At 39.6% G+C, this 24,274-nt stretch overlaps 1 protein-coding gene across 13 annotated transcripts in view; it reads left to right on the top strand.

Moving 5' to 3' along the window:
- RGMB (repulsive guidance molecule BMP co-receptor b) overlaps positions 1 to 18,340 on the top strand; it is a 35,929-nt gene extending 17,589 nt beyond the window's left edge. The window contains exons 3-5 of one of the 13 annotated variants that reach the window (XM_030003775.2): positions 7,638 to 7,706; positions 13,953 to 14,099; positions 16,501 to 18,340. In XM_030003775.2, coding sequence (XP_029859635.1) covers positions 7,638 to 7,706; positions 13,953 to 14,099; positions 16,501 to 16,533 — 249 coding nt within the window. In that variant the 3' untranslated portion in view covers positions 16,534 to 18,340. Of the gene's footprint in view, positions 1 to 1,289; positions 6,152 to 7,637; positions 7,707 to 11,910; positions 11,996 to 12,900; positions 13,383 to 13,952 lie in introns of those variants that run through there. The other 12 variants (XM_030003769.2, XM_030003771.2, XM_030003766.2 and 9 more) reach the window with 12 other exon arrangements.
- Positions 18,341 to 24,274: the final 5,934 nt, after the last annotated feature.

The following is a 24,274-nucleotide window of genomic DNA, read 5'->3' as shown; positions in this document are numbered from 1 at the left end:
GAAGTGTGCTGGTTAACAGAAATTAAAATGTAAGGTTGCTATAGAGTAGATTTTAAGGAAGAAGTGTAATGTTGGGTTGAAAATGCTTTCTAATACGTTTTGGAGTACTCTGAATCTTGTAGCAGACTGCTTAAATAAGACTGTAAGTAATTTTGATGTAATCAGTCAATGGTGAAAATAATGATTAAAATACCTATTCGTGGTGTAGAATTGCTTTGACCTTTTCAAGAAGTCACTCCCCTCTGAAACTGTAAAGGAAGTAGCATATCTGTTTCTAATATTTATATGTGATTCCTCATTATACTTTCTATTATAGGAAAAACCACTAGACACTCCAAACTTGGTCTGCCAAATAGCCTAATTATTCCCTTCAAGTAAGACTGGAGGACCTACTCTTTCTGTTGTTGCTTATTCAAATAAATGTAAAGGTTTAAAAGGCCAGTTGTAATCTTAAAAGAATGAGTAATTGCTTTATGCTCCTGGTTTCTGTGTTGGAAGTCACTCTTCAAAGGCATGTTTTTGAGTATTGTTTGGTCTTGCTTTGTTTCTCCATGGGCACATTTTCTAGCAACAGTGGACTGGAAGTGTCAAATCTCCCAGTTCCGAGGACTAATGGGTCCAGGAGCCCTAAGCAGTTATTTGACTAGTTCTTCCTGGTCATGCATCTGTCATCTCACTGCCTGTTGTGTTGGTGGCTGATAAAGCACTAAATAGATCAGTGCTTTTAAAGTAGTCTCACACAACTAATCCTAGCAACACATCCAACAAGTGTACAGTACCCCAACAATGGTCATAGAGTCACTATAAAAGGAGTGATGAGAATATTGTGAGTGGGGGAAGCTGAGTTCTCTTGTACCTTTCTGTGATTTTGCACAGTCTTATTCTGGTTTTCCCGTAGTGACTAGCATTGTGGGAATGACTTGGCACTTAGACTTCTCTGTGACTGCAGGATGCACTCCAAAGTGTTAAGAAACCAATAGGCAGGAGGGACGTGTGATGCTTAATTAAATATAAAGCCTTTTCCTTTCTTGACCTTGTGGCTGTTGCCACATACTCATAGTCTTGCTTCTAGGCCAATGTAAACAAATTTAGTAATTGCCATCTGGTAAAATATTGCTTTAAGCATGTGTACAGACTGTTTTCCTCTAGGCGTGAGTTGGGGACGACTACCAAGCTCTGAGGTAGTGAGCAGTCCCAGATATGTTCAGCTGCAAAATGGAAAGGACTGAAATGATTTTTTTCCACTAACTTTGCTTTTTTTTTTTTTTTCCTCTCCCCACCCCCCCCAGATAACTGTTATCTTTAAATCATACCAAGACTGTACAGATCAGAAAGTATATCAAGCAGTGACTGATGACTTGCCTGCAGCTTTTGTTGATGGTACAACAAGTGGAGGTGATGGGAACACCAAGAGCTTGCGAATTGTGGAGAAAGTCAGTGGCAAATACATCGAAATGCATGCCAGGTACATTGGGACCACCATGTATATACGTCAGCTTGGGCACTACTTAACATTGGCCATTCGCATGCCTCAAGAGTTGGTCATGGCCTATGAGGAGAGCCAGGATCTGCAGCTCTGTGTGAACGGTTGCCCTTCAAGTGAACGTATTGATGATAGTGGCCACTTACCATTGCCTGTGATGGGGCAATTTCTCCCTCAGGGTGGTGCTGCTCATCCCTGGTCAGTGTACACACTGGAAAGTGCCACCACGAAATGCTATGAGAAGATGCTGGTGAAGGACATCTATTTTTACTCATGTGTATTTGACCTACTCACCACTGGTGACGCTAACTTCACGACTGCTGCTCACAGTGCCTTGCAGGATGTGGAGGCACTGCACCCCAGAAAAGAGCACTGGCATATCTTTCCCAGCAGTGGAGGTGTGGGGAAGGGTAGCAAATTATTTGTCAGTCTTGGACTTGTGTGCTTGATCCTTATTGCATTTTTGTAGGTTTTTTTGCCTATAACAAAGTTTTGAAATATATATTGTCATAATATATTGAGTAAAGATGAGTGTATATGTATATACCATGTATATGAAGGGATGTTTTGTCTTGGGACACCCAACAGACTGTACATACTGTGTTAACTGTTTTCATGTATGTTTGATGTAGTATTCTTTGTATCTATTCGTTTTGCAGTTGGTGAATGTCCCTGCATGGGGACCTAATAGAAAGCACTTTATTTTTTATATATTAAATATTTATGTGTATATCTGAGTAACTACGTATTATTCATATTAACTTGTACATACAATACTCAGCGCTCCCTGTAAGTACTACTTGGTTTAACACATTTTTTTTTTAACTGGATCAATTTGTGGTTTTTTTCTATCATATGTCTTACTCTAGAGTCTTACTCTAGAGTCTCTTGTCCTGTAATGATGTTGGTGATTTGCTGGGTTTACTAGTTAAAATCATTAAGAATGGGATTGTCTTCTGTCCCTCAAACTAATGGCCATCCTTTCTTTGGAGGGAGAGAGTGAAGTGCTTCCCATTAGCTCACATGACCGTCTTGCATAACATGAATTACAGAACCTTCTTTGTAATTTTGACATTTCCTAGTTTCATGGCATGAATTTCAAAAGAAGAAAAGGGAATGTGTTGGAGTGAGACTTACGAAGCTTATTAGAACCAGTGAGAAGATGATGATTTTAAAAGATATTAGTGGTCTAGTTGTGTAAGCATGTAATGTAACTATTGCAGCTGCCTCAAACCTCTAGGGTTAAGTCATTCTCCAAGATGGACTGGAGAAATCACAAGCCTGAATTCTGTCCCTTGCTTAGGTGCTAATTCAGTCTATACATTCAGAAGGAGGAGGGGAGTGAGGCCACAGGCTCTGACTAATGTTATTGAGGAGCTAGGAGAAGAATGATTTGGTGGCCTGAAGGTTGGTTTTACTTAGTGCCTTAATCTGCTGCAAGAAATGGAAGCTTTAATACATGCTGTAATAAACCCATCTCCAAGATGGGCTTATTTCACTCTCAAAACTGTTCATCTGAGACTGGACTGACATGTTAGAAGTGCTACCTGAGTAAGACTTAAGTAGCACTTACCTTTGTTAAGCAAACAAGCTAGTTCTTGGTGGAGGGAGTTGGAGTTCATTTGTGGAACGAAAGTTCCTAGGTTTTATGAAGACTCTTGGCTGGGTTAGGGACTGTTGACTGGTAAGGACAGCAGCAGTCTTCTCAAATAAACTAATTAGTTCCCTGTGTGGATGGATAACTGCATACAGGTGTTATTCTGGGAATACTTGAGATTAAAGTAGTCAGAACTGAGTTAAGGCTGAAGGTGAAACTTTATTTTAGACTAGACTATTGGCGGCTTCTTGTGTCTGTGCTGTCTGATGGTGCTGTTTCAGATGAGTTAGACTTGTGGACTTATGATATGTCTGATAAAGTGGCTCATGTGGTTTCACCTGATGGTGACAGGCTTCTCCCTATTTTGTGTGGCTCAGCTTCCTCATCAATGTTCTGAATTTAAAGTTCTGATGGCTGAAAGCTGATGGATGAACCTAGTGTTGCTTGCAGTGGTGCACATACTTATTGGGCAGGCACCATATACTAGTTAATTTTCTCTGTCCCTGCATCATATATATGTATATGCATATATATGCTGTATATATGTATACTAACATTGAGTTGTGAGCCTCTCAGATGAATAGTATTTCAGAAATGTAGTAATTCCCCTAAAGAGTTTCCCATTTTCTTGCTCCTGCTGTGGGATTTCTTGAGAAAATGTTATTTGCAAGTGTACATTCTTGAATTCTGCCATGGCCAAGAGAGCTTTAGTTAATACCAAACGCAGATATTTTGAAGCTAGTGAATGGTCTCTGGAGAAAACTTGAGCTTAGAGGGAATGCTTTTTTTCACAGGCCCTCAAAATGGCTGTCTTTTTGAAAGCTATAGGTTTTTGGTTTTTTTTCATGCTTGGAAACCCAACAATGTGTCAGTCTTTGCAAAACCTTTTAGATGTGGTTCATGAATATACCAGTAAGTATATGTTTGTGGAAAGGAGTGGCTGTGCCATCTGTAAATACTTTAAATTATTATGATAGAAGAATAAAGTTGCCTACCCTGCTGAGGAACGTCTGTAATGTGTTAGTGACCCCTGATGGGGTGCATAGAAATTGGGGATGTGGGCCACGTACTGGGCAGGCAATCTATAAATAAAGCCCCAATTTGTCTCCTAGCCATCACTTGTTGGATAGGATTGTGCTGAGTACAATCGTTATACTTCTTTGCAGATGCTTGTTTCCCCTCTGCTAAATAAGCTGTGTAGTGAAATTTATGACCAGCAGCTGCAAACCAGGCCAGTTTATTGAAGAGGCAGTGTGTGGGAAACTAACAGCAGGAACCATCCCCTCAGGATCCCACTTGCACAGTTCCTTTGCAGTACTTGTGGAGGTACTTGGAAGAGCTTTAACAGTTATCTCATATTGCTGCATCCACCTTGAGAGGCAATACGAAAATCCTCTTTTAAAGTTACTGGAGAAGTCTCAGACAAGAAGAACCCTGGAAGAGAAAATTACTTGCTGTAAAACTGAAAAAGAGATTGAGGCATTGAAAGACTAAATGATACAGGAGTCCATAAGATTACAGAACTTCAAAGATGATCTGCTAAGTATACATGGGAGCCTGTAATATTTCAGCTGCAGGGCTAATTACACAGTATGAAGGCAAACTGAAAGTGCCAAAACTTGAAACAAGTTATGTCAGATACATACCAAGAAACACAACTTTGAATGTTGTTTTGCTAAGCTTGTGTTCAGCTAGAATTTGAGAGGTGTGTGTAACAATCTTACATGGTAGATACATCATTGAAATGCTTTGTGGAAACCACTGTAGAAAGCAAAGGGAGCTTTAAATATATGTATGTTTAGTGTATACAGGAGGCCATTGAATCTGCAAGAGCTTACTTTCAAAGGTGTTGATCTACCACCACAAGCTCTGCAGAAGGCAATATAGCATGATCATTAGTATTTTAATGCGACAAGTAGTAAGCTATTACTGACACTATCTGTTGTTGGCCTTTGTCTTAAGCTTAGCTTGACTCTTTGGATATTAGTGGCTTATTCAAAAGTTATTTTAAGTAATCCTATGCTAACAGAGCTCTTAACAGCAGCTGAGGATAGTTTTCTGTAGTTGTGGAGTCTTGACAACTTCCCTAGGAAGCATGTCACAGAAACAAGCAGAGAACTGGGTGCTTAGTCCTGCATTTTGTATGTACATACAGCTCCTAAACAAGGGTATTATAAAAGGGAATATGCTCAACTGACTGTCAAACCAAAAATTCTCTTTTTCTCTCTTCCTGGAAAAGCTGTCTGGAAGTATAAACTGCATAGACCACCTCTTTGTTCTTATGGTCAAGTCAGGGCCCTTCAGTAGTGCATTTCCTTTCAAACTGCTGCTGTACTGCCTGAAAATAGATCATCAACTATTTATGTTCTCTTACCTTAGCATTATGGATACCATGCAATTTATGGGTTTTGAGGATGTGCAGGTGGCTATTTGCCATACACCCTGAAGTGAAGCAAGCGATGTTAGAAGCTTTGCACTGCCTAATGAAGGTTTCATTAGTGGACATGTTCTGAAAAAAAGCCCAAGTGGCTTGTGGCTGTCTTCTCTTTTGACAGACTCATAGCACAGTTTCAAATCTTGCATTCATTTTCTTCATGTAAGTACAGCTGCAGTGTTTTACACTGACATTTTCATGCTTTGGGTTATTTTAATTCCCCTCTGTATCTTGACTGATATAAACTGTATTTCTTTCTGTCTTTCCCTATTCCAGCTATTAAAGACTACCATCTATACAATGCATAGACATGACTAGTAATAATTCCCTTTTTTTAGAAGGTATTCTTTGTTGTTTTTTACAAGATAAGTATTCTCTGTGTTGTGCTGCTAGTTCTCTCCATCTATATTCAAAACAAATAAGGATTGTGTGGGTCAATGTTGTTCATTAGATTTTATCATTCTTACCAATTAGCTTGTTTTAGAGAGGAATGTAGCCACAGATCAAGTACAAGTATGCAGGTAAATTTTTGTGATGCTGATGTAAAACAATTGCATCTGATCTGATTTAGAATTCTTTTAATCTGACTATGTTTGTAAATTACCCTTCATTGAAATTAAAAGCTGCTGATAGTAAATCAACTGTGAACAGTAACATTTATTACAGACTTTGGATACATGCAGGGATATGTATCAGAATAGATAACTAGATATAAAAAGGACTTAATGTGACGTATATGGAGTGCCAATAACTTTTATTTATAGGAATTATTTTCATTATTATTACAATTTTGAAGCTTAATTTTCTTTTTTTTCTACACCATAACAGTAGAAGAATAATCCATTATATAAACAAAATGCATACATGTCATTGATTCTAGTATGTGCTGAGGGCTGTGCCTACAAAAGATTTTATATGTCTAGTTGGTGTGTGAAGTGTTTAAATCCAGAATTGAGATACACAGTGAAGCCTTCTCAGCTTGAACCAAGACATTTCTTTAGGATCTCTACTTCTCTCATCTTAATCCAGCAACATCCCTCAAAGAACATGTATTTTTGCTGCTGAGCAGAGAACACAAATGCAGTCTTGAGTGTTTTACCTGCACCCTAGCCAGATTCACGTGTTGTTCATCTGCCTGATCTACTTGCAGGACTTTTTTGGCAGGTACCTGACCTGCTCAGTCCATGTTTGGCAAATGATGATAAGAGTTGTTACAGTGTAGTGGTGGTGAGCAGTCTGCCAGAGTTTGGGAGAGGCAAGTTAATATTCCTCTTCTGCCTCTATCTTTCACATCTTGCGAGAGTGCCAGTGCCCTAACAGTTGGGAGCTATTATCAAATAAATGCCATTCTGTGTTGTTATAAAGTGATAGCTTTATCCAAACAAGGTCATGAGTGCCTTGAAGGAGATTGGCGGCATACTTTATGCTTGGGAGTTATTTCACCTAAATTCAGTAAACAAAACAATGCAGGCCTTCTCTGTAGTGAGTGGAGTAAATGGCAATATTGTAGGTTGGGTTGAATTGTCTTCTGGAGGTGCCTACTGATATCCTTCAGTAGAGGAGAGACCCAGGCAGCTAATTTTTAAATAGCTGAAGTCAAATAAATTAGTCCAGCCCTGATGGGTTCATCTTGAATTCCAGCCTAGGTTCCTATTCAGGGATGACTTAGTAGAGACAAGCCAGCTGACCCAGCATTTCCTGCACAGCACCACATCCGTCTCCCAGGCCTGACTTGACTGATAGATACACCTTGGCCTCTGAAAGCCTCACACTTGACCTTCTTGGCCTGGCCTGCACACTGAAGCTTTCAATATTTGATTTTTCTTGAAACCATACCTGAAGAAGGCAACAAGGCCACCCCATCCTTTCTGTACTGGGGCCTTCTCCCCTCCCAAAGCAGGTCTATGTGGGGTCGGGGGGAGAAGAGAAGAAAGAGGCGGGAGTCAGGGGACAAGAGGAAAGCAGAGATTCAGTGGGATCATAGTGGGTAAGGCTTCTAATCTTAATTTTGGCATTTAATTCTCAGACTGTTTACATTTTCCAATGAATGACAGAAAGTATATAACATACGTCTGCATAGGAGCAAGGGCTGTGTTTTCTAATTAGTGTGTTTTACCTTTTAGGCTGTCCTTGGTGTGTCCCTTGCTGCCATTACCATACAAGTGTTTTACAGAAAGCGGAAGTTTCAACAGGTGAGATTGCCAAAACCCTTAAATACCCTGCAGCCAAATTATTAATGTGTTTGACTAGAAAGTAAGAGATCTGTGTTTGTTGGAATCCCTGCTCTAAGTTATGTAAAGGAGATGTTTAAACAAATGTTTCCTGCTTTCTTGGTTGACTGTATGTTGTGGTTTAACCCCAGCCAGCAACCAAGCACTACGCAGCTGCTCATTCGCCTCCCTCACAGTGGGATGGGGGAGAGAATCAGAAGAGCAAAAGTGAGAAGACTTGTGGGCTGAGATAAAGACAGTTTAATAGGTAAAGCAAAAGCCGTGCATGCAAGCAAAGCAAAACAAGGAATTCATTCACCACTTCCCGTTGGCAAGCAGGTGTTCAGTCACCTCCAGGAAAGCAGGGCTCCATCCCATGTAACGGTTACTTGGGCAGACAAACACCATAACTGCTAATGTCCTCCCTCCGCCCCTTCCTTCTTCTTCCCCCAGCTTTATATGCTGAGCATGACGTCATATGGTCTGGAACATCCCTTAGGTCAGTCGGGGTCAGCCATCCTGTCTGTGTCCCCTCCGAACTTCTTGTGTCTCTCCAGCCTTCTTGCTGGTGTGGTGGGGTGAGAAGCAGAAAAGGCCTTGGTTCTGTGTAAGCACTGCTCAGCAGTAACAAACATCCCTGTACTATCATCAACACTGTTTTCAGCACAAATCCAAAACATAGCCCCATACTAGCTACTATGAAGAAAATTAACTCTATCCCAGCCAAACCCAGCACACTGTAATAATCATTATCCTACTGGGTTTATCAGCTTTTATTTGGCAGTGATAAATGAAAGTGCAAGCTGCCTCCTTAGCTGGGAACTCTGGTAGACGAGAAGAGCACTACCTCTGAGCTGGAGTTGTGAAGTCCCATGAGAATTTTACTCCAGTATTTCCTGCTGGATAGCTAAAAGCTACAAACCCTTGCTTTGGATCCTTACTTGCTTCAAGGTGTCTCACTCTCAAAATGTCTAACTAGATAGCAGTGCAACCCAAATGTCTGCATGCTATGCTTCCTAGCACTGCAGTGGCTGAAGAGTAGGTCCAGTATATGACTTAAGTGATTTTAAAAGCTAGCTGACCCCTGAAATCATTGCAGATGCCTGTAACATCCTCAATACAAATAGCTCAGTACCTACCTGTATCTGATTAAATCCTTTAACTTGGCCCCCCTTTTATAAGAACCCCAAAGGCCTGATCCAGCAGCTGTCCTTTCTCAGAACAAATGCTCAGCTTTTTCATACCAGTCTGCTTAGAAGCACATGAGACCTGCCTTATAAAGACTGTGTTAGGATTGAAACACATCACTCCCACTTTGTATAATTGGGGTAGCATCTCATGTCAGAGGAATAACTCTCTCTCTAACCCAGTCTCTGTAGAGATAGTCCAACAGTGGCAAACCCTCCTGGTGGCTAGGGCAAGTGGAAAAGTAATGTACCTCATTGTCTGTGGTGCTATCTCTAATGTCTTTGTCCTGATCTTGATGCAGTGCCAGTGGTTTGGCATGCCCTGCCTTCATCTACTCATTGCTTCTTCAGGTGCTGCCAGTCATCTCTCCCCATCTCTCTTCCTTAAAACACGATTAACTAATTCCCTGTAAAAAAGTAAGTTGATACTAAACTATGAGAGGTAGGTGATATCAGAATAGACTTTTTGAAAAAATAACATTTGGGGCTTTTTTTATTTAGTTATTTTACAATAGTTTAGCAATTATAAATCCTGTAAAAAGGCCCTAAACTGTGGCTTGCACAAGTAGAGTTTGTGATTCTTTGGAATGCCACCATTTTAGAATATATAAATATATATATTTTTAATGTGCATATAAAAAAGTCACAAGTCTCACCTCTTCTTGCAAATGAGATGGCCTTTATGTATGCTAAAGAGATCAATACATAGTCCCATTGGGAAATCAGATATACATATTCCTCTATAATAAGAATATTTAGTGAAAAATCATTTCAGATGCACCTACGTCTATGGCAATCATAGTCTTCCGCTCTCCCCACAATGAGTTAAGGCTCCTCAGTCAAAAAATACCAAGTCCTTCGGTGATGACCCTCTGTGTTTGAGTCCTTGAAAGTTTTCTACAAGTAAACATGTATGTCCATTGACAGAAATGCTAAGAGATTTTTCTTTGTCAGCAGAGCTTCAGCTAACCCTTGTAAGATTGTGGACTACTTTTTAGCTTTCTCTACATGCATCATTTTTTATTGTTGACCTGTTCAGCAAACCTGGGAATCCTGATGTGGCTGTTTCACTGACTGAAATAGAGGACCCTTACAAATGGAAAAACTTTCTACTTCTGGGTTTAGACTCTGGTAAAATGTCTGAATTCACAATTACAAAAAACAAGCTAAGCAGAACTTTGTTCAAAAAAGTGTTAGGATATTGCTCCTACATTGTCTGATGGGAGCAGAAGTGTGTAGTGAAATCTTATTCTGCACATTTCAGAGAATTTTGCTTTGGCTTAGTTCTACACTGGCTTGAACAGAGCAAACAGCTGTCAGCATCTGGAGTGCATTACATGATCTTCTGGAACACTTTTTCCCATTTAGTTTCACCAGGAAAGATCCATTTCATCTAGTCAGAGACGTGAACCAAAGCATGGTAAGAAGGAGAGGGAAATAAGGATGTTCATGTCAAAAGTGAAATCTTATCAGCTCTTTCAATATTAAGAAAAGATCACTTGCCCGGTAGTGCTGACAATTACAATGCAAATCCTTAAAATCAACATGCTATGTAATATCTCTCTGGGTAAAAAACAACAGCCAAAACCCGCAACCCTGCAATCTAAAAGCAGTTCATTTATAAAGTGAACAAGTTAGTCTAATGACAAGAAGTAAAAATCTTCCCAAATTCAGCTTTGCTCAGAGGATATTTTTACTGGATATTTAAATGGCCAGTAGTTAAATGACAATATAGTCAATAGTGGTCTCTGGTGGAGTACTTGCCTTAAATATACAGCTGCTAACTGCAGTTTAATTGTGGACAATAAAGATTATCTGACAGTCATTAATGAAAATTCCCCAGATAGATAACAATTTAGGTGGGTTTTTTTTCTGCTCCCCTCAGCAGGGATCTTGGAGACTAAGTGTGCACATGAATCAGTATGTACATAGAGACCCTGCTTGATTTTAGTCTCAGGATATAATTTTCTGATGTGCCAAAGTGACTTTATGTGGTGGTTTAGAACCTCTAAGACAATTAGGCATTTCTCCATCTTGAATAAAGAGCATATCCACTGCCAATCCTTTTCACCTCTGTTCGTTATCCATAAAGTAAGCATTCAGTCTATCCTACTCATAAAGGGGCAATAGAATTCTTCCATTCTTCATTTATTTCACCCTTACACATAACTTTGAATATAGGGATTAGAGTGTCGTGTATCAGCTTTGGCTGGAGGACTGCATCCCTGAATCTCGGGAAAGCTCTTTCCCCTGCCTGTGCCCTCCAAAGCTTTGTTTCAAGCTCATAGCAGTGACCAATAACTGCATTTTTCTATAAAGGATCAAAACACTTCTCATAATTTCCTTACACTGAGTGCTTTGTGCTGTCAAGGAAGCAGTGGAGCTGAAGTTACCATTTCATCTCTAGGTTTTCAGCAATGCCTTCCCACTCTGACACCCACAAATCTAATTCAGGCAAGCAGATATGCAGCCCACAAGAAAAATACAGTATTTCATTGTGAAGTTAACAGAGCTTTGTGTTCTCACTTTCCTACGCTTGGAGATTTTCTACGTAGACTGAAGAAATTCACAACATAGCCCTCTACATGTGGATAATACCTAACCCATTTCTGGTGTTATGTCAACAGAAGTCTTGCCAAAGCCACAAGGGGAAATAAAAACATCAATGTTGGCATCTGGCAATGAAGGTGCAAATGATAATGCCTACAAGATTGAACCCTGAAGGAAGACCAGCATAGAAATGTATCCTCTTGGATGTAGGCAGGAGACAGCACTGAGCTGCTCAGACCTCTGAAGCCAGGGGGTAGTGTAGGTGTGTGATCAGAAGCAGAAATACAGAAAGGCAGTAAATTTTAATATATGAGGCCCTTCAGGTACTACTGGATTAGGCAACAGCTGTGTGCAGGCTCTGAGGACTGCAATATTGAATCCAGGTGTCTAAATTCTTCAGTGATTAAAGGCTGTAATCCGTGTAAGGTAACCAACTTCTATTTTTGCAGATGAGCCTAGATTTTGAACATCCACAAGTCCATGAGACCTGACGAGATTCATCCCAAGATCCTGAGGGATCTGGCAGATGTAGTCGCTAAACTGCTCTCTGTTGTGTTTGAAAAGTCATGGCAGTCAGGTGAAGTCCCTAGTGACTACATGCTACATGCATGTAGAGAGGCACCCAGTCACAATGATTTTCCAGAAGGGGTGTGAGAGCTTTTGCCATCATGCAGTCCTCTCTGCACATCCTTATTTGTGTGCCTACTCTTGGGGCGGGTCCCCTTCCACCCTATTTTGCTAGCTGCAGGGTCCCTCCTGTCTACATCACCCTGTGCCCTTTGCTTGTCAATCCAGGCTACAACTTCCTCTCTTGATCGTGGATCATTGTCTCCCTCCCTTGCTGTTCCTAGTTTAAAGCTCTTCTCATCAGGTTGGTGAGACTTGACAAAGGGATCAAGATGTTTTGTCATACTCAGTCAGGTGGGACCAATTAGCAGTCCTTGGTCTTCAAAATGGCCTGGCAGTCATAAAAGCCGAAACCCTATAAGTGATACCAGCTGCAAAAGTGGTTGTTGACCTGCAGGATCTATCTAATTCTCCTCAAGCTCCTCCTTTTATGGGCAAGTGACACCAGTGTGCCCTGGTGCCCTTGGCCCTCACCTCCAGAGCCACATAGTCATTCTTGCTATGCTCCTGGTCTGCCCTGGCTGCACTGCTGGTGCTCATGTGGAAGAGCAGCAGTGGGGAATAGACCAAGAGCCAGAGAAACCTTGGCAGCCTCCCCACAACGTCCTGGACCTGAATCCCTGGCAGGCAGCAGACCTCCTAGGTCAGGTCAGCAGATGGAGACCTCTGCCCCACAGCAGGCAGTTCTGCACTGCTATCACTTGCTGCTTTCCCCGGCTGCCATGGGGCTCAGGTGCAGCCAGGTGGGGTGCTTCATCAGATGCAGCTCCCAACCCCTCAACTGCTACCAAGACACTGAATCTTTTCTGTAGGTGAAGACCTGCAGATGGGGCAGAATACCCTCCTGGGACTGAAAGCCACCAGTTTCCAGCCTTTGCCCTCCTGAGAGTCTTCATTTCCCACACCTGTATGCACAGACTCTGCCTGCTTCCTCAGGTACAGCAGGGGTTCAGGCTTTTGAAGCCACAGCATCTCTGAGAAGCTGACACATCCCTTATTGCTATCAGGAGACATGATTAAGCGAGGTCAAGCACAAGTTAACAAGGCTGAGAAGCACTGCCCTAGACTTTAATTAATATCAGTGGATTGCTGGGAAAACTCTCCTTTGCTCTTTGTCTGCTTTGCTCTTTTTCATGAACCCTAAGGGCTGCACAGTGTTATCATGGTATTATCCAAATCCATGATGAAAGTTTCACTTTATCCATCAGCTAAGACATTGATATAAACGTCTTCTCTTGGATTCTATGACGCTGTGCTCCTCTATTCTCATCCCTCTTTCTGATGCTGTAAGCTTTCCTAGAAATACTCATTTCAAGCAATAAAGTACATCAGAAATAGCCACGATGACCTCCTCATATTTGTGCCATAGTGGTCATTTTTAGAATCTGATTTTTCTCTCAGTGGGAAAATAAAACAGGGCTCACTTCACAGTCCAGAAAGATGTGGAATTAATTGTACGAACTGTCTAGTTCTCAAATTTTCTGTTTTGGAATTCATGACAAGAAGATTGCTCCATTCTGGAACTCAAAAGTAAAGCTAACATATTTTACATAAAAATTAGGTTTGAGAGAAATACACAGACCAGAGGAAGCATGAAAATTTCACCTGTCAAATTGAACTACTCAAAAAGCTGAAAATAAATACAAATAATCTTATAGTTATTCCTCAAATATATAACATCTAATTAACAATCTAACATTCCCAATGCTTCAGGAAAAGAAATCATTCATGTTAGAAGCATTCAGGGTACTGTATTCTTTGAAATTACTGACCATTGCTAGTAAATTTAGAGAAATCAGTATTTACTATTTACATATGACTGCTCGTGCAAACGTTTGTAAATAGATTTCTTTTAATCATTTAGGTATTAAGCTTTCGCAGGCGTGCAGTCTTAAAGTGGAAACTGTGCTCTGAATTTTCCATGGGAAGCATTTCAGCAGCTTCCGTGCTGTGCAAGGTAGCTGGAAGTGCAGCTCTCTCCAGTGGCTCCAACTGCTGCTTTGCATATCTGGTAAGAGAAGAAACATTCCCACCCCATCTTCTACTCAAGATGAAACACGGAACCCGAGTTATAAAAATGTATCATCTCTATCATATGAGAAGATTGAATAGCAGCGTAAAGGAGAAAAGAAAGTATATCCTGTTACAAAGACTACATCATTTAAAGTGAATTTACAGAATAAAATGAAGCTGAGCTTAGTAAATAAACATCTTGCACTTCAAGCAGTGCTTTCTGATTAGCAAATAGAGCAATACTTTCTGCTCACTCCTAAAAATCGCTCCATATTTTCACTTTCTAAAATCATGTTAAAAGGAAAAAAACAAGAGCACTTCGTATCTAAAAAAATAGTCATAGAAATAATAAAGCACTTGAGAGATTTGAAATGTACAAGCAAGCATTTACAGTAGCTGCCACAGGGCTGTTTCTTGGTGCCATATATGAAGGGAAGAAGTAATCATGAGGAAGAAATGAGGATACTTCATCAGAACTTGTCTTTTCAGGCATGTTCTACTTAATCAACTGCATTCAATAAGTACAGCAAATTGTTCTGTCTGATCATTTTTACTGAAGTGACAGAACAAAGCACTTATTTTTAGTATCATACAGAATATTTGGTGCAAATGGAGAGTACCTCACCATCTCATTAAAATTCTTAATTGATAAGTTAAAAGATAACAATGCCTGGTACTGGTACTGTGGCAGATCTTTGCTAATTTGTACGCCTGTGTGAGAGTCCTGGGGTAAACATGAAAGCACTGGAATTGTCAGGAAAAGGACAGATGTGACATCTGTGCATTTGCTGGGAACCACTGATCTGAAAAGATCTCCCCAGGGTGGGGTGTGTGCAAAAGTTTTTCAGTTTTTCTGTGCTCTTTCACTGCTTTCCTTAGGGGGAAGGAAAGCTATGTCTACATTAGTAAGTAAGTCATGCAGTGCAGTAGGAGTGGGTTTGCAGAGTAAAAAAAAAAAAAAAAGAGTTGAGGTCCCAACATCCATACCACACACCTTTGGGGGGAATGGAGTTGCATCAGTTGAGCTTTAGTCTGCTCCTGTGGCGTGGGTGCTTGGGAGGGTGTCTTCCCCTTTGGTTTCATCTGATGATAACCAGGCTTGTGCAGAGAGAGGGTGCTCAACAGTGCAAATCAAAGTGCAAAGAGCGGAAGGGATCAGGAAATGCACTTCAAAAATCTACTTCTTACTCAATCTAAAATCCTATTGTAGATGCATAGGGTGTTTGCCAAGTATTTCACATTTTCTGGAAACTTCTGTACATCTACTATGATAATATCAGGCACCTGGTTCAAAAGAATCTGAGAACAATGAGGAACTCAAACCTTTTAAGTCAGTGATATAAAAGTTCTGAGTTATTGAAAGTAATAAGCCAGAAGTGACAACATATATTTTGAGACAAGAGGATCTGAAAGAAATTTCTTCCTTACTAGGCTCCCAAAATAGTATTTCCACTAATAAGACAATTTCCTTTTACATATGACTAAATGGATATGCTGTTACCCAAAAATCTCAGATTCTGTAGAATCTGAAGCCTCCAAATTTAGGTGGTCAAATGGTTATAAAATAAACAATTATAATTACTGACTTGTGGGTGCCATAGCTATTTATCCCGCCCCGCAGTAATTATTCTTCAAGATGTTGCAGTTGAAGAATCAGTTATGACAGAGTGAATAACTTCCTGTAGCATCCATCAGTCTCTGTTTGGGTGGCAAGGAGAGGACGTTGGCAGAGGATGTTTTGTGTTTTCTTTAAATAGCTGTAACCACACAACTCTGTCTAAATTGCCTGTTTCTCCCATGCTCCCAAGAAGCATGAATGGAGGGGCAGGCCACGAGAGCCAGGTGCTGTTGACTGCCACAGAGCACACGTGTTCTTTCATGTGCAGCTCTGTTCTAGCATTCCCGTGAATGACCATGGAGCAACTTCTTTCACAGCTGGCTGAAATTCAGATTTTTTCACTGTCTCTGTGGAACAGTTATTTCAGGGCCAGTCTTCCAAACCTGATATCTGTGTTGCAGCTAGGTTCAGTGTCTGGCAAACATCAAAAGATTTGATGCCTTACATACTTTGCTGTCACACTCCTCAAGCAGATGGAAGATACACTGGAGCAGTCATCCACAGTGTTTGGTGAGACAACTAACTACTTTGAGAAAATGCTTTCCACAGATGATGCCAATTACATAGCCCAAAGGTTGCGTATTCTGTCACTCTGTGTAATTTTGGCATTTGGGAATACCAGGGTATTTATATGTGGGACACCAACAAGACCAATAATGTTTGGCCAGATGTCTAATGTTTTCAGTTTTAAGATTACATTCAACCACTTGCCATCTTTACAACAGATGGGAAGACAGAACCAAGGTAAAGTTGCAGCTGTTCTGTATTTTCTCTCTCACAGAGATACAGGCAGGAGTCTGAGTCTCACTCATGAACCTGATGGGCTCTTCTGTTGAAAAAAATTCCAGAAGAAGCTATTTTGTCAGAACAACATTGGTGCACTGGACCTCTGAAGCTGAACTTTAAAATTTTCATTCAACTTAGCACTCAAGTTTCCAAGTGTGAAAGAGAGGAAGATCATTACACATGCATTCCTACTCTAGAGAAGCAGGACCACATCTGTACTCAGTTCATTTCCAACATTTGTGAAGCGATGTGTAACTTGGAACAGATCTCCCTCAATATGCCTGCTTTCAGCTTCCTCATTTTGTTTCTCACATTTGCTAAGTATTTTACTTTTAAGCCAAGAGCCAATGAAAAGACTTGGTTTAGTAACCAGAATTCCCACATGCTATTTTTCAGACAAGTGAATGAGATTGTCTCATCTCCCAGCTTGCCCCAACAGGAACATCTGGCACTGGCCATGCTTGCCTTCCTGCTGCAATCAGGGATCCTTCATGGAGGACTCAGGAACAAGCTGGGAGAAGAAATCCTAGGCGAAGAGATCTGAGTCAATCCTGACGGCTGAAAGAAGACATTAAGGGATAAAGAAACACTGAATAAATTGTAGTATTTGGAACCACCAAGTAAGGATGAAATAAAATACTCACATTAAAGTATTTTGGTGTTCAAAAGACATTACTACTAACAGATGTATGTCTCATATCCCCCTTGTTATGCTGGGATAACGCCAATTCATCTCATAAAACATACATTTTAAAGTGTTTGCAGTACTAAATTGACTGTATCACTGCACCTGAGAAGAAATGATTAGTTTTTTATTCTGTGATCATACACTGAATAATGATAAAAGAAATACTGAATTTACTTCATGCACTGTCTGCAGTGGATGAAGTGGGCTTCCCTAGAAGTAGTAGTTTGGGGCTCTGTCATTAAAGTTGCATCATGAGAATTGCATAGAGAGGTCTGAATTAAGATTCTGCAAGCAAACTTAGTTCTGGAATCTCCTAACTTTTAAGTGATTTGTTTTGCAATTATGCAAATGTCAAGTCATTCTTACGTTTATGGAAAAAAAAATTAAAATACTGTCATCTAAAAATATCGTGCCTCAGTTTTGAATGTTTACAGTGTATTTATTGAAAATGTTTATTTTGTAAAGAAATGGTAGGCTGTTAGTCCATCTGTTTATTCTGTATGTTATTATACTACAAATCCATTTATTAAGCCTTTAGCTTATGAATGGAAGAATAACTTGACTCACAGTTAATGTAAGCAAATTTCAAGTTAATAATGACAATGTCTTTGTATTTATGGAAACATAGGTTGTAGTTCTAATAATAAGGTCTGTTTTGAGTTTTATGCTTAAATAACATTGTCCTCCTTATCAAGAATAGTTTTCCACCAAATTACAAGAGTCATCCTTAAGTACAGATGGAATATTCAAAAATTTAAAAGCAAATTGGATAATTTACAAGTAAATTGATGCTATAACTTACATCATACTCCCTTGTTTTCAGTACTGCAACTTGAAATAATAGAACCTCTTTAAACTTCACACATTTTCCCATTGTATTTCTATGACAGTACAACTAGGGTTGGGTTTTCTCCTGCTTGCAGTCATGATTATGGAGTTTCTCCAGAATTTTAAAACTGCAGAAGGGCATTCATCTATGATTGTCTGAGGCTACATCCTTGAACTTTGCAAAGGTAACTATTTCAAGAGATACACATACTTGCAGATTGTAATAATTGGGCCTACTTTGCCTTTCAGATAATTTCATATTCATTTGTTCTAGTATTCTGGCTGTATTCTTGTCTGAAAATAAATATTATTCATCTTATAATGAATTCACTTAATTAAAACAGAATGGGGAAGGCTGCACTATCAAAGATAACATACCAGATAGAATGGGAGTTCATACTTTAAAAACCTGACCAGAATGTGCTGGAATATGGAGGACCTACAGGGTGATCTGTTCTGTTAGCTCATGGACATATACTCCAAACATTTCTCTTCAGTCACTAGCTGGAGACTGTCCCAGTACAACACATTTGAAGGGAAGAATACAGTTTTAAAGCACCAAACTAGAGAATGCAGTGCTTCATGTGCATTTTCTTTTTCATTAAAGCTCACGGAGTATCTCTTTCCTGCCCGTACTTCCCTCTAGCATTAAGGTTAATGAGTATCTGAATCCTAACTCTTCAGATGTATTTATTTGGAATTTGATGTGACTTAGTGAACCCTTAAGATCTTGTGAAGGTAAAGGCAATTTTCCAGCCCTGTTTACTTTCATGCTAGGAAAAAGACTGGATTAGACCTTACCCTTCTAGATTTGATAGTTTTGGTAGACTTCAGTGAGGTAGAATTACAATTTTCTGTTTGAGATCTTTTAAAACTGATCTGCCTATTCTGTTCTAGATAGAGAATCTATCTGCAGATTTCATTACAGGAAGAATATAATCACCCCCCACCAATTCAATTTAGTTAAAAATTTAAAACAGAAAGGTATCTCTCAGATTAACAAATTCTTTGCAAACAGTACCAAAAAGAGATGGAACAGGTGGTTCCAGACAAAAGAACTGAAAGGCATTTAAGGCTGTGGCCTTCTGAGAGTTTTATCACAGATGCTCAGTGCCATGATAGTTGTGCGTGTTGCTCAGTCATCGACCACATTTCACAGTTCCAAGATTCACAAGACATAGCACGTAATTATGATACTGATAGACATAGATAGTTTCACAGAATATATTCTTAAGTATCTCAGAAACTTCTAATATAAGATTAAATTGAGCTTCACTTAAAAGAATGATGACTTGATATGCTCACAAAAATCAGAGCTTTGAAGTTCTCTTTGCTCCTCTGTGATTAAAAGGTATGTTAAAGAAACATTTGTTAATTTTAATTGGTCTATATGCTACAGGTAGTCACTTATCAGTGTTAGGATTACTGCAAACCAAAACCAGTAGCTAATTTAAGTGATGAGTGAGAAGATTATTTTCCAAATGCTCCAATGACTTCAGCAAATACTAACTCTGTTGCAATTAAAACTCAGTTGAGGTCTTAGAGTACTGCAGAAATAAAAGCTAATTAATTTCTTACATGTGATCAGTGGTATATGATTTTCTGACATGAGTTCCGGATGTTTATTTTGAGAGAAGACAGACTTAAAACTGAGCTTGCTGAAAAACCTATGACAAATATAATAATTACTTTTAGCAAATGAATAATGTCCAAGTATTTTCTTCGGGTTTCAGCCTTAGTGCATGAACTCAGTCTATATCTAAATTTAAGCTGCCTAACAGGACCAAAAGTTTATATTTTAAAACCTCCTAAAGTCTTGCATCAGCGATTTCCTTAAGTCTTCAATAATTATGGATTTTTCAGCTCACTTTCAGTAAAGCTCATGAAACGTACTTTGACAGTAGCTGCTCTTAGGATGACAATTTTTTGATTCTAATATTTCATCCACCATTAAACTACTCTGATGGTCTGCAGAACTGTAAAAAACAGGGCTGTTGCAACATTAAGCAGCATCTGTATTAAAACTTCATGCTCTGGAGTACTCTGGTTTTACCAGTTCTAGCAGTTTTGCCAGTTCCTTGTTAACAGCTTAAGAACAGACTTGCAGCATATCTCACCTCCTCTTTCTCACCTTAATTTTTCTACACGATTTTTAGCCTAGCAGTTTAATTACAGTAAGACCCATCTTAGCTGTATGAACTCAGCTGCATGAATGTATATAAGATATAAACTCTTCATTAAGCATTTCCCAAGAACACAATATGCTTCACAGAATCCTAGATACGTTACATGAGTAACTTTTCCCCCGGGATGTCTTCCTTTTCTATTCTCTGAAGATTGCCTTGGTTGATTTGGAGGAAGAGCAATCTGCCTGGGTTTCCAAAATCTGCACCAAAATGGGAATTCAAGCTTTGATTTTACAGGGATGCACAAGCTTCACTAGCTGTGACAGCCAGCCAAGAGTAAAGGTGGGCATTGGCTAGCAAAAGAAACAGCACATTTCAAAAAAATTCAGCTGTAGAGAGGCTGCAGGCTACATGCATGAGTGCACTGAGTTAGAGGCCCTGGAGAAAACAAATTGATTGGAGGATGTAGTTAAGGGCATTGATGGAAAGCTGGAATAGGGTTGGGAAGATGGATTCAAAAGCAGAGCAATGGCGAGAGGGAGAGGAAGGCTGAGAGAAAGGCTTTCCTTCCTTGCCTCTAGGGTAGGCTGACAAAAAACACACACTGAGGGTGAAGCTGTGGGATGGGAATTTGGGCTGGGAGCATCAGGGTCATTCAGTACCAGGCTGGGCTTGGATACTTCAGGTTTGAATAGCAGGGGTCAGAGGGACTAGCAGTACCCTGGGACACCATCTCCCCAGTGATCACTTGGCTGGCACCCAAGAAATACAAACTCATCTGACTCCTTTTCCCCACAAAGTGAAGCCAGGCACTCCATACACAGCTGTTAAGACTTTCATCCAGCAATGCCCTCCTTTTTGTCAGTGCAAACATGGTACCTTTAACTATATGGGATCAATGGTGGTAATGCCCAGCTGTCACAATTAGTTACACCAATTTGCTCAGGTTTAAGATTAATATTTTTGGCAGGAAATCCTAAACAGAAAAATATTTCATATGGCTTTAGTCAGCAGTGCGTATTTTCACTGGCTTTCATTTACAATCTTTACAGAAAAAGGCACTATGTTGTAGTAAAAGTTTGCAAATCAATTCCAGAATACAGCTGGTACAGCTGGATTAACTTTCTCAGTAAGAATGTGCCCATGCTGTGGTTTGCCAACCAGATCTGGCCCATGGTCCATCCCTTGCAGACTTCTTTACCAGAGGCTCTTCAAATGTGGCCCAAGATTGACCTGTGTAATATATGAATTGTTCTGGCAGTCTGTGTCCTGCTGCCCTTTTCTCTAAGTGCTGCAGGGTCCTTTGTGGCCATGCAGTGGGAGGCAAAGTGATCAGTATCTTATTTATATTCAGTCATGTAACAGATAACACACACTGCCACGGAAACACTTCATGAGGGTTAGGTGAAATAGACCATTACTGCCTGACTATTGATATGTCCACGATATGCACAAGAGATATCTTCTATGCAGGTTCTGTAATGGAAGGAAGGTCCAGGTGCACAGGAACTTCCATGTGAGGCCATGTTACTTGCTGTGGCCAAAGGTTTTGGGTTGCTTGTTACAGAAAGATTAAGCAGTTAACCCAGGTTCAGAGAGCAGCTACCTCACATGCAATTCTTATATATTATTGTAGACTATTACATGGCTACATTTTTCCTTATAGCTAGAATAATAGAAGTACTGTCATGAATCAAGCTTGGACTAAGTAGTTTGGGGTTACAGTTAGATCTCAGGTGTTGACTAAACATAGAATTATAATTAATTGCTTTGAAGTTTCTTCATAAAATCCACATAACACTTACGTATCTCAAAGGACTGTTGCTCAGTTTTACTTCCTGTGAGCAATTAAGATTCATGATGGTATGTCATATTTTCTTCAAGGAAAAAAACAAATTTGAAATAGTCTTGATAATCCACAATAAATGCATGCACATTTTCTGTATTTATGTTTATGTAAATAGTGAAGTTTTGGAGTAAACTGAAAATTAGGCACTTGACCAGGACTTGCCCATTTTCTGTGAAACAGCCCCACCCCCAATTTTTTCTACCATATATATCATACAGAATATGAACAAATATCTGATTTAAAAAAAATATTCTGCTGCCATATTTTAAGTGGGAATTATATTGATTATAATATAAATTGAAAGCCTAGTGCTGAGCTTTAGAGTGTAAAACAAAGTAAGCAACTTACACAATAGGTTTATGAAGATGCTACAAATAATTAAAAAGGCAGAATTACTTTCTTTGTATGTTAGGTCTAGAAATAGTTATTTTTCTCTTCAACAGGACAATGGCAATTCTTACTTCTTTATGCTAATTAACAACCAGCATTAAATGTCATTATTTATCCAAAAGCAGTTTTTCACTTGTTAAAAATTTTGAAAATAAAAAAATATGATAATTACCAATAAATTGGTAGGGCTAGGGGGTTGGAAAATACATGCTAGAAACATTCTTTGGTTTAGTATTGGCCATATCCAAAGGAAGATCTTTCACTGACCCCATACAGTGTCAGAATGTAAGGATGGGTGCACCAGAATGTGCTCCCCATTACTCAGTTGTTCTCAGCTTTTATCTTAAGAAGAATAATTAGACTTCAGAGAAAAATGAAAAGGATAAGAAACAAATAACAAATTCCACTAACCTCCTCTTCTTTCTCCTCCTAGCAGTGTGTCACACATTTCTTAGCTGCTGCTTCTGGCACATTTCACAAATAAAAGCTTCAGCATAAAGTTTTAAGAACAAAGCTTAAATTTCAGGTGGAACCATAGTAGCTTGTTGGAAGAATGAAGAGATACAAGCGACAGTGCTAGATATCTGTCCCAACATAGTTCAGGAAAATAAACCTTGATCAGTACAAGTGAATGACTCATACCAGGTGTTACCTATTCTAACAGTCTTTACTACTCTGTTAGAAGCAAGAGATTGTCTACATTTACTTCTGTAAAGGTAAAAATTAAGACCTCATTTCAGCCATAGTACACAAAAAGAAGCTAGGATTTAATTAATTTGCTGTTCAAATAAAAGTTGATCATGGAACAACTTTCAATAAAATGTCTCATCAGGAAGAAAAACTGTATCAGGATGATCTCCTTTAGTGTCTTCAGCCTTACCCATCTTCCTAAGTAATAGTCATGTAACATCCTGCCAAGAAAAGCTGATGTCACTCAACACAACACTAAGCATAACACTGGAGAGTGAAACAGCTCCTTAAAATACATTGCTATAAGAGTACCCCACTGGGATTTTACACTTTAAGTGGGAACCCTACAGCTAAACAGTAAGGGCTATGGAGGTGAAAAGATCCATTTGCAGATGACAGAACATCATACAGGGACAAAACAAGCCAATCGAGCTGTGAAAAGAACAAAGACGGGCATCAGAGGTATTCAGCCTAGGGAGTCAGTGCTCTAGGTTGCTGTGCTGTCCATGTCGGGGCACACCCCTATTGTAGGAGTGTGAAGTTTCTGCAGAAAGTGCCATCCTTTTTTGGCTGGTGCTTGAATCCTTTGCAAGTCCTGTTCTTGATAGTAGTGAAAGGTTCTCAGAAACCACAAGCTGCTTGAGTGCCACTCGGACACCAGGACATCTGCACTGAAGGTCAAAATAGGGAAAACACAGAGTAAGTGTGAGCAGGTAAATGACAATGCCAACACAGCAGCTGATGAACTACCAATCAGAGCAACCAATCAGAGCATGCATTTCTCTGTCCTTAGCAGTTTTTAATGTGCTTTTTCAGACTGACCAACAATCTACTCTTTTTAGGTAGTACTGGGAATTGCAGACTAGAAATATTAACAGGATTAAGATGGAAATCTTAGACTTCCATGCATGGTAGATGAAACACCTGAATCTTTATCAACAGCCATACAAGGACTTGTCTTGCAGTCACCAGAATTCTTACTTCCCAAAACCTCTTACAGACAGGCAACATTAGCATCTGATGGATGCTTCAGAACTGGACACACTCCTTGAAGACTTTTCATTACAAATGAACAAAAGAAGGATCAAATCTGTGTTTATGGAAAATTAATTATAAATGGTTTATTTGCAGAGGATACAGGATTCTCCTATATAGTAAGATACACCATAACAGTCAGCTTCATAAGCAGTGGAAGCTA

Source organism: Aquila chrysaetos, chromosome Z, assembly GCF_900496995.4.
Source record: "Aquila chrysaetos chrysaetos chromosome Z, bAquChr1.4, whole genome shotgun sequence".
Lineage (NCBI taxonomy): Eukaryota > Metazoa > Chordata > Aves > Accipitriformes > Accipitridae > Aquila > Aquila chrysaetos.
This window is presented reverse-complemented; position numbering and strand designations above follow the sequence as displayed.